The 16140-nt window shown below is 38.4% G+C and overlaps 1 protein-coding gene across 4 annotated transcripts in view; it reads right to left on the reverse strand.

The window, feature by feature from the left end:
• Positions 1-16140, reverse strand: part of PTPRK (protein tyrosine phosphatase receptor type K) — a 502788-nt gene that overhangs the window by 213984 nt on the left and 272664 nt on the right. For all 4 annotated transcript variants that reach the window (XM_036248313.1, XM_036248314.1, XM_036248312.1 and 1 more), the window contains one exon: positions 13047-13221. In XM_036248313.1, the coding sequence (XP_036104206.1) occupies positions 13047-13221 (175 nt within the window). The remainder of the gene's footprint in view (positions 1-13046; positions 13222-16140) is intronic.

A 16140-nucleotide genomic window follows, 5' to 3' on the forward strand; every position in this document is an offset into this window, starting at 1 on the left:
AGCTTACAAGATCCTGTCAACAACTACTATGCATAAACATGAGGTAATTAAATTTACAATGTGCAGGAGTGTTTGATATGCTACTTGCTTCCTTCACAGCTGCCAAATATCTGGGTTGCTAAATGCAGCAAACCAGTTTGGTTGCAAATCAGAAATCATTATGCCCCAGAACTCCAACAGGTAGCCAGTATGCTGTGGCTCAAGATGCTGAGATGCATCTTTCATCATCTGGTATTATTACTACTTGCCACCAAACCATCCATCATTACTGCAGAGACAGCTTGGAATGATAGTCCTGGACCTTCACATTACTGCTCCTTGAACTCTCTCTCATCTGTCTTTCACATCATTCCTGATTCACAGCTAAATACTCTCTCTGGCTGCAAAACCAAGTGTGAACCTGTAATGCCTTTAACCTCCAGTGCCTCTCTAATAGTAAATGATTTCTCTTTATTATGGAGCCACTGTTCTGAAAAGACTACTCATGCTTGCTGATGCTAAAAGATGATTTTTAAAAGACCCAACTTATAATACTCCGATAGTTGTAGAGAAATGCATTATTTTGTTTTTGCAACTTAGGCTTCAGAATTGCAATAGTATTTCAATTTTAATATTTATTCATAAAACTCAGAAACACAAACTTAGATACAGAGTGCAAAGGTACACACAACAAAAAGATAGCCTGTAACTGTATATAAATGCAATATTTCCATCTGATATCTATTATAGAATTTCGAATATAATTGATAGTAAAATTGAAAACCTAAGGCACTTAGCATGTTATAATTGCAAAACATAGGTTTATCCCTGACACAGTGCAAACAAAAGAGAAACTTAAAGTTAAATGCAAAAATATTTATGAAGAATGCCATTTAAAATAAATCTCTTATCCATCCATATTTTACTTTTTCACTTATTACTAAGAAGACTTTAAAAAACTATACCAGTTACACAGTGATTGGTATACCACAAACTACCCAAGACTAAAGGGTCTTTAGTCCATCTGAAAGCTGTTATAAAAGTTTAATAAATCAAAATGATCAAAACATTCCCAGTGGTAGATTGGGATTCGGTTTCTAATTCAAATTCTCTTTAATATATGGTTTCTCTGACATCTTGTATCTCTAGCATCCATGTAGAATCCCAAACACCCTGCCTTCATCATTATCATGCATCAGCCAGTCCAGTCATGGTAACTACTTCCTAACAACCTTACACAATAAAAAGAAATATCAAACTTAGTGGAGTTTTAACATAGAAATATTATGGCAGGTGGGAACTCTTTATCTGTCCTTAAGTAAACATTTTTAAACCACCCTTTACAGTGAATGGCATTCTTTGAGGATTGAAAAATGCTGTTGGCCAAAAGTCTTAGGAAAAAAAAAAAATTTCCTCCAACACTTTAAAAAGAGTGATGTAAGAAAAAGACATGTCTAGGAGGATTCTTATAGGGGCAATCAAATTCTGAAGAGCAGAGAAAGTGGAGAAGTCTTTAGAGAGCTTGTCTTATTTCTATAAAGTAAAAAGTTTTTATAAAGAATAGGAAAAAGATTTGCACTTAACAAAAAGTCTGAAATTCAATCAGGAATGTACTTAAAGCAGTAGGAAAACAATATTTACACATCACATATTTTACATGCAGTTTTATATGTGAATAATGTCAGAAATAAAAAAGAAAAGACATTTAACCATGTCAAGGCCTCCTTTTAAAAATCCCATTTATTTGAGTGTATATACTTTTATTCTAAGTTTAATGAAATAAAAAAAAAAGTCTAACAATATCAGCTAGAATCGGTGGAATGAAAGCTCACAAAATAAAAAAAACATTTCTATGCACGATGTACATGTTGTGTAATTTATCTTGTGCTGAGTCTTTGTGTAATACTCTACAACTCAGTGAAGCCTTTTCCACATGCCTAAGACTTTAAACCTGTCTTCAGTAACCCAATCAAAAGTTTACAATTGAAATTACCATGTATGCTCTCAAATAAGTTCTTCTAAATGTCCTCAAAATCTCCATCCATAATACCATATTCCACTTAGCATCCCAGGCGACTTCTATCATTCCACAATGTTCCTAACAGTATTTCCATCATGATCACTCACCATGTCAGGATTTTATGATATTTACAGCCCCTTAAACATACTCCCTGCCAACTTACTCTCCAAATCATTCTCCCTGATTTTCTGACACATGAAGACATGAGTAACCTTTTACAAAACTCCAAGAAGTTCCCAAATCAAATGACAATACATTTATATCTAGGTATCTCCTACTTTTCAAAATCTCACTCTACATCACTTCACTTTTTAAAGAAAAATAAATCTTTTCCAGCTTTATTCAGATATGATTGGAACAGCATTTTGCAAGTTTAAGTACACCACCTCACTTTTATGAAAGACCAGCATCAGTACCTGTTTTCACTACCAGAAAGAACTCACAGAAGGATTTCTGCTTTTATGAAGCAAGGCAAAAACCCAAAACAGGACCCAGCGTCTGCTTTGCAGCGAGCCCTTGTGACCAGTGGGAGCAGGTGGGAGCAGCTCACGGCCCGGGCGGCCGCCCAGCCCCCCACCCCCACCCCCACCCCCACCGCACTGGGTCTCAGCATCAAGCTGCGAAGGTGAGCGTCTGCGCTTGCTCTCGCTTTATACTGTGCATCCCTTAGCAAAATGTGTCCAAAGGTATCAGAATGGCTCATAAAACTGTTATGCTTAGCATAAAACTGGACATAACTAAGCATTTTGATCACGAGGAAGGAAATAAAGACATTTGTGTGTGTGTGGAATTTCTGTCCTGGGAATGATGAAAAAAAGAAATTCTATGTAACTTAATTGTAATTGTTTCTCCACTTCACGCCATTTCAGCTCAGGAAACTTTTCTCTACTTTCAGGGAGCCGGGGCTGGGGGAGAGGTACACGGGACAACCCTGTATTTCTTAGTCTGGCATTCACACTGTTCCATGGGCAGACCTCAGATTACACTTTCCGACTCGTCTCAGGCTTTTCCCCTGGAGATCATTTTCTTGAGTCAATATTTAACACCAGTCCACAAGAACATGTGTTTGCACATGCCATGCCCTCCGCGTGGAATGCTCTTTACTTATCTTCAAGTACCCCGATCCTACCCACCTGTCAACGGTGAGATAAACTGTACCTTCTCCTCAACGCGTTCCCAGGCCACCCAGAGGCACAGGAGGCTGCTCCCCTCCGCTCTACACATGACGTGCACACTATTCCTCCGGCACTTCACAGTCTATGCTGCCTGGGTTTCTTTAACAACGACGACTTGATGTATTTGCTGGGTGTTGGTCCCGTGCTGCCTATGCAGACACAGCAGTGAGCACGCACAAGGGAACTGTCCCTGACTTGGTGAGTGTCCTGGCGGAGGAGATGGTAGGAATGCGGGGCTGTTTTGAAGACAGTGAAGAACCAAGGCGGGCAGAAAAGGCTGAGTCCCTAAGGGAGGAGAGAGCTCGCGGTACTGAAGCAGTGAACAAAAGCCAGTGTTGATAGTTAGGTGAGCAGAGGAGGGTCTCCTGGAGGACTGGACTGGGCAGACACAGACGAAGAGACACGAGATGTCTGGCGTGTATACTGCGTGGACAAGAAACCAGGAGAGCCAGAAGAGCATGGTCGGCCCGACTCTGTGCCGTGTGCTCCATCTGGCTGCTGTGTGCAGACGGACTTGGGGGACGTGAGCACTGAAGTGGGGAGACGAGTGAGAAGGCTGGCTACAAAAGTGCAGGGAAAAGAAGGTGGTGACACGGATGAAAGTTGTGGCAGTGAAGGTCAAAAAAGGGCGGGACATCCTGAAGATATGCAATGAAATTTGCACAAATGAAGGATTTGGTTCACACATATTTCTTGTTTGTTTGTTTTTTTTATCCTCATCCGAGGATATTCTTCCATTTTTTGTACAGATAGAGTGGGAGGGAGAGAGAGGAAGGGGGAGAGAGAGAATCGACGTGAAGGGACACATCGAGTGGCTGCCACCTGCACGACCAACCGGGGCCGGGGACAAACTGCAACCGAAGTACGTGCCCTTAGCGGGAACGGAACCCGGGTCTCTCCGGACCGCAGGCCGACGCTCTAACCGCTGAGCCAAACTGGCCAGGGCAGTTCACATATTTCTATTGGTTGTAGCTCAACAAACAATGCAAAATATTTGGGACCATTGTCTTGTACAAAGTGCTCTGCACATACTAATAGGCATTGAACAAGGGGTTTTTGAAAACATAGAGCTAAATAACTAGAGAAAAAACATTGTAAAACAAAATCAATAAAGTGTCTTTGACAAAAAACAAAACAAAACACAGCTATCATTGGGCCTTTGGGTATTTTGGGGGGGGAATGGAGAGAAAACCTGAATAAAATAAGAAGATGAAAGCATGCATAAAGTTGAGAAAAAAGAAGTGTGGGTGGAGAAAATAGCCAGTGGAAAGGCCCTAAGGAAGGAGTATGCTGGGAGAGTCAGTATGCCTGCTCTGGGTTAAAGGAGGTGAGTAACAGAAAATAAATTTTAGGTAGTACCCAAAGGAAATTTCATTTAAGGCCTTTTGGGCCAGGAAAGAGCTTTGATTTTTTTTTTTTTTTTTTCCTTAGTGAGTGGTAATATGAGAGTAGCAATGGTTTCCTCTATATGTATATAAAGATTTTTTTAAAATGCCCATGGCAATGAAGAAGATATAAATAACCATGTGGGTAAAACTTCTTTTCAACAGGGAACAGGTAATTATTTATTTGTTATTTCTTTATTTGTTTTAACACAAGGACAGATTCTGTGACATCCTGAATAAATATGCTTCCAAATTATGCAATACAGCAGAAAATTAACTCTCTCTATATATTCGTTTAGGGCTTAGAAAGCATAAAATGGAGAGCAAAACAAAGTTAACTTCCAAGCTAAATCCTAAAATCAAAAGTAACTCTGTCCCTATACCTGGTAAGAGCTGAGAAATTAGGCCACAATTTCTTCAAAAACACATAGTAGAGCTAAGATAAAGCTGCATAAGAAGAGGTTGTCGTGAATTTGTGAATCGACAAAAGCTGCCCAAACTTTTCTACAATAATTTAATCTCTGTCCAGTCCTCACTTGTATTCCCCAAATCCTCATTTTTAACACTAAAATGGTAAAACTTTTCCCTTTTTTTTTTTTACATAAAAGCTAGTAATTGTGAACTAAACAGAATTCATGCTGAAAACTAACAAGATAATGTTCTCTGTACTTGTGTTGAACTTATGATTGTTTTTATTTCTACAAGACCATTTCTCAGAAAAGGGAATTAACATTAATCATATTAACCCAGATGGAAAGAAAAGTTCTTTTGGTGGTCAAATGATACACTTTATTGAACAAGTTGATTTTGACTGATTTACCTAACATTTATTTGACTTCTAACATTTCATGAGTGTTTTGTGTGTGTGTGTGTGTGTGTATGTCCTAGTTTGTACTCTTAGTAAGTCAAGTACCTGATGATATTTTACTAGTAAGCAGAATGTGGATTTGCAGGCTTTTTAAAAATGATGCGACCATGTAAGTGGCAAATGATGTATGCTAACTGCAAAAAGCAAACACCCAGCTCATCTGTCACTCGTCTTCTGATAGGGAAGCATGCTATTACTGACTCTCCAAGAGATGAAGGAAGAAACTGAAGAACTACAGCTAATGAAATAATATCACACCACAGCACATATCCCCTTCTTTACTCAAAGGAATTCTCTCTCTATCCAGCTGATTGATTTCAGTTAGTTAGTTATAGAGCTTCTGTTTAACATTCTATAAGGATCTCACAGGACACCATTATTTTAAAAAGTAGTTCTCAATAAAGGGTTCTAGTAGAACAGGTCATTTGGTAGGTATTTTTATTTTATGGAATTAAAAATGTTACCAAAAATATTTCCTCAAAAAGTTAAAAACTGAACTGCCATCTGACCCAGTGATCCCACTTCTAGGAATATATCCTAAGAAGCCTGAAACACCAATCAGAAAGAATATATGTACCCCCATGTTCATAGCAGCACTATTTACAATAGCTAAGATCTGGAAACAGCCCAAATGTCCATCAGTAGATGAGTGGATAAAAAAGCTGTGGCACATATACACAATGGAGTACTATGCAGCTGTAAGAAAGAGAGATCTCTTATCCTTTGAGATGACATGGAGGAACCTGGAGAGTATTATGCTAAGCAAAATAAGCCAATCAGATACCACATAATCTCACTTATTTGTGGAATATAATGAACAAAATAAGCTGAGGTGCAAAATAGACCTGGACACATGAAAGTGGGGTGACTATGGGGGGAAAAGGAGAAACATCTGTAACAAAAATAAATTAACAAAAATAAATGTTACTAAAATCAAAGTCAAACTCTGTGTCACAAATTCAATAATTCTATATTTTCCTATACAATGATTAAATTATAAATTGCTTCAAAGCAATTTAATGTGTCTCCTTTCTTTGTAATTTCCTAGTGCCTATTACTTGCCACTGTAAGTATTTAATAAAGGCTGCTAGCTGATTTTCCAATGAAGTTGCAAATTGATTTCTTTATTTCCTTTTTGGACTAGGTTAAGGAAAAAAATATATAGTGATCAGGAAGGGAAATATAAATTACATAAACACTGTTAGTCTGAGAAGCTGATAGAAGTCTTATGGAAAAAGTGGACCCAAATTTAATTTATCACAAATTTATCCGAGAGAACAGAATTGAGAGGCTCAGAAGAAAAGTAAAACCCTACTATCAGTGTTCTGAAATCAAATTCCCAAGAGTTCAACAGAAAGAATATTTGGCATGCAAATCATTCTGCTTCCTCTTTGATCCTTCTCAAACTCTTAAGACGAGAGCTCCAACAAAAGCAAACTCCCCAGTGATTCACTCCATAAACACGGACAAGCACCTCGACCGCTAAACATTATGTCACGCTCTCCATGCGACTCCCCTACACAAACACAATCAGATATCCTCTGGGAAAGAACTCTCGTTGCATTTTTATTTTTCAAACAAACAGAATACATAACATGAAAATATCCACTCAGGCAAAACGAGTGCTGCATTCTACCACTTTTGTAAAGTCGCATAAGGAAATGAACAGGTAGAGACAATGAACAGAAAGAGGTCTTTGGAAGGATGATGTACAACAGTGGACAGAACCGAGTTTCAGTAATAATGGACTACCTAAAATAAGGACATCTAGTGTCCTTTTGCTCATTTAGAATTTAAAAATGTACCAGACATCTCATACATCGAATCACCTGAATTACAAGTAGCTACAAGGAATGAGAGGAGACTCCAAATGTTTCTTTAACGTACCCAAGGGTAGCAAGGTAAAAATTTTACATATGCAACATTTGGAGTCTCCTCCAAATCGCAGACCTTGACTGTCTCCTGCCTGACTGCATGTGCTTATCTAATTGTGCAGGAGAGTTGGAGAGAACTGTTTTGTGGTTTATCCACGTGTTCTCAGACCTGAGACTGTCCCGATAGTTCGGATTTCAGAAAACATGGGTGTTTAAATGGAACTCTCCCAGATAACACCAAGTTTCCTGTCAAGTTGACTAGTTTTCACAATAGAAGCGAAGAAAAGTTATCTTCACGTCACCATTAAGAAAAGGGATATTTATCTGAATTCATGAGTCTGACAGCTGCGCTCTGAAAACGAGTTAAAAAATCAATAGCGTGAGATAGCAGACTGCAGAAAGCCTCAAACTCGAAACCCCTCAGTCTTTAACTACCAACTAGCAAAAGTATTAGTAACGAATGTCCTGTTTTCCACTTCTTGTATGTCCTTACTTCCAGTGTAAAAACACTAAAATAACGTACTCAGACCTGATTTTTAATTGGATATACAAAAAGACTAGAGTACAACATACTGATTAAGTCAGGATAATTTTTCAAGTGGAAAATCTTTATGCTAATTTAAGTAGCCCTGTCTGAGTGACACTAAAAAGGAGAAGAGAGTAAGTACCAAGAAACCCAAGCAAACAGAAAACCGCATTCCTCTCTTCCTGCGAGCCAACAACCTTCGCTCCACCTGCAGAGAAGGGGCCTGGCTCCCCATCCTTTCCCTACATCTTGCAGAGTCATCTCCACTGCTCTGTCTTCAACTGCACAGTTTTATTTATTACTTTTTTAGAAAAGGGTCAATGTCTTTAGGTAAAGTTGTCTGAGGGGCTGGAGCGAACAAAGTTGAACTAGACAGGCTCTGATGGAACATAAACTACAAATGATTACAATAAAGCACCATCCAAAAAGTTCAAACGCAAACCTAGGGTTAGTTGGCCTTCTTTCCTGTTTCATATACATGTGTGGTGAATGCCTGGTACTAGGCAACTGCTTCTATTAACCTCACCCACCATCAAATAAGCTATGATCCCACTCCATACTGTTACCTGACTTATTGTGATAACACCCTTCTCCAACATTACCAAATTCCAAACTCTGAAGGTCTTTCAAGGTTAAGTTGTACCTTCTTATAAAATACTTCCTCAGTTCCAATCTTACCTGACTAGAATTAATAACATCCTCTAACATGATTTATGCAAAAGTTCTCTATTGGACATTCTAGGTGTCTCTCCATAGGCAACCACGTAATTTTTTTGAAACTTGTGGAAAGTAGTACCTCTCTATCCTCACCTGAGGACATTTTTTTTTTTCATTTTTTTGTTCAGATAGAGTGGGAGGGGGGGAGAGAGAGAGAGAGAGAAACATCGATGTGAAAGGGACACATCGAGTGGTTGCCACCTGCACGACCCAACCAGGGCCATGGACAAACTGCAACCGAGGTACGTGCCCTTAGCGGGAACCGAACCTGGGTCTCTCTGGACTGCAGGCCGATGCTCTAACCGCTGAGCCAAACTGGCCAGGGCGAAAGTAGTACCTCTCTAAATTCAAGTGGATGTGACCAAGGAAGGATGTATCCGCACTACTACCCTGCGACCATAACCCTGGCTTAGGAAAGCAGCCTAAACCATGGACTGCCAAGTGAAGAACTGAGAAGGACCAGATCTTTCATAACCAAGTGAACCAACCCTGAGGCCTATCTCTGCACCTTCCAGTTACAAAAGTCCGTAACTCCGTAACTCCCCGTATTTTTAAGCTAGTTGGCATTGTCTTACAAAGGTGAGGGTCAACACCAATTCAATTCTGCGGTATTTTAAACCCCCAGATTTGTTTTACAGATCCAGCAACACTGAGTACGGCTGGATAAACAATTTAGCATTTACTTTACAGTTAAAGGTCACTGGTACTCATTAAAAATACATAAAAATATTAACAATACTTATGTTCAGAGCATTTGATAATGGCTCACAGTTGACCCTGAAATTTAAAAATCAAACCGGCAACAAACACAGAAAAACTGGGCCTTTAACATTAGATACCTTAAAATGTTACTGAATATTTTACAGATACAAATATATAATAGATATAAAGCATAACTAATAACCAGGAATAATATTTGTCAGTTGTAGCCATCAAGTAATTTTATAGAAATTTACTGTGGTTCAGCAATGCACCTGGATCTTTAATGAAGACGGGAAAAAGAAAGAAGATTGCTAATGAGGCAGAGAACGAGAATCTATAACCTAACTTCGACCATAAAGTTGGTGCTTTTAGTTTAAAGCTTGTAAACACCAGTTCAACCCATATTTCACATTCTTACACTTCAATTTTCTAGGAACACTGAGCAAAAACATCTGCTCTTCATCTCATCTCTGTAAAAATTTCTTTGTCAATAAAGATTGGCTTCCACGAGCCGAGGACGTTATCATTACTCAAAAGGATCCGGAAGGTATGCGAAAGTCATGACAAAGTAAATTCTATTTCAGTCCCCCCCTTTTTTTTCACCTTCTTCTAGCTGTGGGAACAAATATCAATACTCTTCAACATGAGAATTTTGCAGTAAAATCTTCATTTGTAACAAACAGCAACACAAAGCCCTAAGCAAGCCCTGTCACTTTCAGTTTAGGAGAAAATGCGCTAATAAACTCGTACCCTTGGGTCATCTTTGACAGCAGGCAATATTATGCCAGCTCTTATTAAAGACTATTCATATCACTGCTCCCAAAATTTCCCTTAAAATTATCATCTTTTCTAGCCACGTAACAGGATGTCAGTTCAGAGAGTGCCGACGAGAGACAGGACCTGTCACCACAGTTAACGCTCAGCCCTGTCTCTGCATCGGGACAGCTGACCCCGAGGTGAGTGTTTTTGGTTACAACGTGTATTTGGTGGTTATGACAAACAAGAAATGTATTGTCCTATATTAGATTTCAAATACAGCAGCAAGCAAAGTGTCATCTGTAAATATTAGATATATAACGAGCAAAAGAGTGTTAAAAATAAATAAATAAAACCGCCAAAACTATCAAAATATGTTTCCAAAATGTTAGCAGACACTGGATAGCACATTCAAAGCACCGTCATATTTTAATGCAACTGGTAAAACATAAAACCTAAAGTGAAATAAATATATGTTAAATGGCAGGACTTTCTTTTTTAAAAAATTAAGAATAGGAAAGAAAGCTATATTTTTCTATGAAATTCAGAATTCTCCCTATTACTTTTATTGAAAAAAGTATTCATTCCTCAGGTAACATTCCTAAAATAGCCACAATGTAGTTTCCAGGTTAAAAAAATATATACAAAACAAAATAAGCTTTAATAAAACCAACCTGTTGATTCAGATAAATAAGGGAGTTCTAGTAATGACAAAATAAATCTGAAAATAAACAGTATATGAAAGAAAAAAATGTACCTATAAAGGGTGCTCCTGGATAGAAAACTCAACTCTGCCTTCTGTAAGCTGTTTAATATATCATGGGGCCACTTCCCAAAACACCAGTGACATGTGTGTAACAGTGAGGTCGTGCAAAGCACTCCAGCTGCCCTATTAGGAGCCACCGTCTCCTCCAGCGGCTACATAATGAGAACACACAGGACCATGCAATGCAGGGTGCATGATGGGAACACAGCACACCCACCCCCCACATGCTCATCCAACACCGTGAAGATTACTCAAGGAGACCTGCAGGCTTCCAACAGTAGGCTTAGAGGCACAAATACATGGAACAGACGGACAGCTGTCAGAGGGGAGGCGGGTGGGGGTGCTGGATGGAAGAAGGTGAAGAGATTAGCCAAAGAACATATATGCATAACCCATGGGCACAGACAACAGTGTGGTGATGGCCAGAGGGAAAGTGGGGATGAGGGGGAGGTGGGCAAAGTTGGGGGGACATCTGTAATAGTGTACACAATAAAAGTAAAGCAGGCTTAGGTGAGACAGATGCTGGAATGAAGTTCAACAACGATGAATACACAAGTATGTATGAACAGAAGACAAACTGTCTTTCTACCCGAACCCTAGAGTCAAATATTATCATATTTTCTCATTATTCAATTAATCGGGGCTGTGATTTCATCACCTTCGAGCAGGCAATCTGAGCTGACTTGAGACATGAAACAAGTTTCACTGAAAACAGAGTCGTATCAATCTACAGAGAAAACTTTTTTGATTGATGAGTTATAGAATCTGCCAAGGCAAAAGCATTATAAGAGGCTAACAGCATCATTCAATAACAGCAAGGTGAGATAAAGCTGTGGTGGGAAAGAACGTGCCCGGCATCAGGAACCTAGACACACGGGGTTAAATTCTCATATAGTCAATCATTAGATCATCGTGGCTCTGGGCAATTATGAAATAGTCTGAACTTCATTATTTTCCTTCGAACGGTATTAAAGATTAAAGTATTAAAATCGAGTAAATCTTAAAATGAAATAATGTATGCAAAGGCATTTGATGTCAAGCATTATAAGACATATTAACCTGGATATGGATGTATCTCGTATTCTCCTTCAATCCCCAGGGCTTCGACACATGCCTTGCTCTCTGCCTGGTGGCACTTCTCATACCCTGTCCCCACATCCACATTCCTAGGGCAGCTTTGCTCTACATTCAGCTCCTATTTCAAAGAAAATTTACTTACAAAGGCCTCGCCTGACGCCGCTAGTAAATCTCAGTCCAGTTGAGATGTTTTTGTTAGGATCTGGCAAACTTCTTGAAGAGACTTCCATAACTCATCATTGTTTTTATTTGTGTCCTTATTGATCGATGCTTCAGAGTCTACTGAGCAATCCTGCATTTCCTCTGAAGTTTCACATTCTCACTTTTTTAAGATTTCAGTTCATTTGTCACCTCTCAAAGAGGCATTCCAAATCTCCTTAACTAAAATACAAATCCGTCATTTTATGTGTTTATTTTTCTTTATAACCCATAGCACAATACTAAAATTTCAGTATCTTTCTATATAGTGTGCCTAGCATACCTCCATGGTAAGTTCCATATGGACATGGACTTCGTCTTTTATTTACAGTCATACAATGTAGACCAGTAGATGGAATAAAATAGACTCAGTAAATTTTGAATAAATGTGATACACATTATGTACTTGTACTTATTTTTCCAGTATTTACGTACGTGGTCAGATACATAATCATTTGTCATAATCCTTCACAATTCCTCCTTGTAACCTTGGTATTCAAGGACATTAATGAAGACCTCTTAGCAAGTCTAACTCTCTCAGATCCTACAGGAGGCAGAATTAGTGAGCATCCACCACTGGGTTTTGACACTGGTAAAATTCACAGGTCTACATGGGGATAGAAACTTTAAGCTTGACCTCGTTGCTATGATGTTTTGAAGAACAAAGGTAGTATCTGTGTGACTGTTAAAAAAAAAACAAAAAACCTAAAGATAAAATGCAAACGAGATGATGGCAATATGAATAAAGGGTTTTATATAGCTAGCCCTATTAGAGCATTTTAAAGAGACTCCTTTCGATGGAAACGCTTGTTGAAAACTTGTTTGACAAACTACAACTACAGTCTTAATTTGACCTTAAGGCATTATCAGAAATGTCATTACAATATAATTTTATAGTAACTTGAGATGAAGAGAAGTAAGTTTAAAAATCAATCCAAATATTTATAATGTTGCTTTTGGTCTAATAAAACCATGCAATTTTAGGCAATAAAAACAATTTTACCTCTCACAATAAGTTGAGCAAAATTGGACACTCCAGAACCAAGTTCTGATTGGGTTACACAGCGATACAAATCCTGGTCGGCTTTGGTGACTTCTTGCAATCTAAAGGAAGCAGCAAACCGTCTGTGATTGATGTTCTTCGTCTGGGCTACTGGTATGTCTTCTCCATTTCGTCTCTGAAAACAGAAATCAATCTTTAAAAAAACAGATTCTTAACATTTCCATAAATCTAAAGCATCTCAGCAACCAATACCTGTGATAAATTATTCTTGTTGCTAAATTAAGAGGAAAATGTCTATGTAGCTCCACAAACTTTTACCAGGTTGGATGACACAAAACTCAGCAGTGTTTCCTCTCAAGTAAACCAAAGCTGCTGTTTTTACTGGGATCATATGTCCAGCCCAACAAATTGATCATTTGTTGTTGAGCCGTAATCAATGCATTGTACCAACGAGAACATATAATCTACTATATCAGACATTGTTTTATGTACTCAACTTCCAGTAATGCATTAGAGTTAAATATAGGAATTGATGGCATATATATTTCAGAAGTCAAAAACAATGATAACTGTTTCTTTTATAATCCAAAATAACAGGTCTTTGCCTTACTACAGCTATGATTTTAGTTCAGCGGGCAAAGCTATGAAAAAGGCAATAAAAGCTAATGGTAAATGTCTCTTGTGCAGCAATGTTTGCATATGGTTTTCTTCCTTTGTTTATTTTTCAGTTCCAGGGTTTTTATCCTGCTTTGAGATTTTATATGATTTTTCCATTGCAAATAACCCTAACTCAGAAATAAATCACAAAAATTATATGATCCAAGGATTACAACATAGACCTTTTTTTTTTTTTCTTTGGTGGGGTTTATTTCTCTTCTCCCTCTCCATCATTGGAATCCCTAAGTATTACCAACTCTCTGTTAAACCAACTAAGTTTCACCATGCAGGATGTATGCAGTGTTTATTTGATGAGTTCAGTTCTGGCATAAAGTAGTTTAGTCGTAATATTGGTTACTACCCAACATCTACAATAACCAGGTTAATAACCAAATCCACTGCTACTCACAGTGTGGTCTGCAGACCAGTAGCATCAGGAACCCATCAGATTATTACAAATGCAAAGCCTACAGGTCACTCTAGATCTCCTAAATCAAAAACTGCATTTTAACAAACGTCCTGGTGATGCATCAAGATAGTACAGCCCTAGACATACTAACTGAAAACAACCATAGTAATCCTATTCCCATTAACAGGGACAGGTCTGAAAATGGGCGTGTGCCCTACTTCTGGCCAAAGAGATATGACAGGAATAGGCCAAGTCATTGTCAGGTAGGTTCCCTCATTCTAGAGAGGACACAGCGGTCTCCTCTTCATCTCAAGGTCGTGCCTAAAATGCTAAGGATGGCAGGTCAAGGAGAAAGACTGCATCCGGGTCTCTATAAAGTGTCTGAAATGTTGTCAAGAAGTCCTTTATTCTGGACCTCCTGTTAAGTAACATAATACATTTGGTTTTCTATTACTTTCCACTTAATATCCTACAAGTTAATACGGTACAGTGAGAATTTGGTACAGTTTATTTCTTCTTCTCTTTTCAAAGCTTGAGAATTAACTACAATTTAATTTTAAATTAAATAATGCGGCACTTAGAACACATCCAGAGACTATTTCACAGTACTGACTTGAAGAAAAAAATAAAATCACATTGATTGTTTTACTAATTGTTCACTGCTTTTCCTGAGCACATAATGATATTTAACTCCTTCATCTCCTTGGAGCTGGAGAGACTGGAAAGAGCCTGTTTTCCTATGGTCGGTACTTAGGTTCCTGCCTAATAGCACTAGGAGAATGGCATATGATTTGTCAGTTCTCGTCATTTTTTTCCAAAAATAATCCCAAAGTAAATTTGAACACTATCATTAAGTGAGATTGAAGCGAATCATACAATAATCGAGCCCAATTAATCCCAAGGACATGAAGTTCCTTAACAGGGCTTGTCTGCCACATGCCTTTTTTCTCTATCACAGGGATGACACAGCTGTCATCATCCTCATCACTACCGAACAACTATATTGAAGCATTCAGACACACGAAAGGGTATCCTGGCAAACTTAAAGGCTGAGAAATACTGTGTTATTATTTAGAGAACAGCATCCACTTACACCTGCTGGAAATTATATTTATTTCAAAAGGTTAAGCACTGAATAAGAAAATAGCATTTCTGTAGAAATCATTACACTAAACTAATAATAGTAAGTTCACCAAAGTATTGAAAGGACGGCACAAGGTGAATGATATCTGACACAGAAAAAGAAAACAGTGGCGATTATACTTCTCATATAAAGCAGGATAAAAATGTGCTGGGGACAGCAAATTACCAGAATCAGGGTCATTAGGGTAACAAAAAATAAAGTCTGCTATTAAACAAGAAAAGCAGTTTTAAGCCAAGAAGCACAGTTATCTGCAGTACTGGGGGAAGGAGACCAATCTGACGAGCCACACGGAGAGCACAGACCGAACCACACCTGGCTGGGATGTTACCTAGGTTCTCACCTTGAAATGACTAGTTATTAGCTTCACAATTTCTCATTACAGCAGCCCCCTCCCCCAATCAAGGGGGATATATTTCAAGACCCCCAGTAGCAGGTAGCACCGAACCCTACATATACTATATTTTTCCCATACATACATACTTACAATAAATTGTCATTTATAAATTAAGCACAGTAAGAGATTAACGGAACAATCATAACAATACACTGTATTAAAAATTATGTAAATGTGGTCTCTTTCTCTATCCACACTTTTTATATTTTCCATCCCAACCCATTCCTGAAATTGTGTAAACATCCCTTACTCTCAGTAAACCGCTCAATGTAACTTTTCAGGGGACTCTTCGCTGAAGTCTTCCTACAGGCTCAATGCTTTCTGGTGCAACTTGTTGCCGTCAATCAAAACCCACTTTTTGTAACCCTCACAAATGTAATGTCTTTCCGATCTTAACAAGGCACTTATCAGGCATTGTGGCCACAACTTTTGCAGTTTAAGGTGAGACAGAAAAACAGGGCATTTCTTTTTCCTCCTTCACAATTTCATG

The sequence above is a fragment of the Molossus molossus genome, unplaced genomic scaffold, assembly GCF_014108415.1.
Source record: "Molossus molossus isolate mMolMol1 unplaced genomic scaffold, mMolMol1.p scaffold_m16_p_8, whole genome shotgun sequence".
Lineage (NCBI taxonomy): Eukaryota > Metazoa > Chordata > Mammalia > Chiroptera > Molossidae > Molossus > Molossus molossus.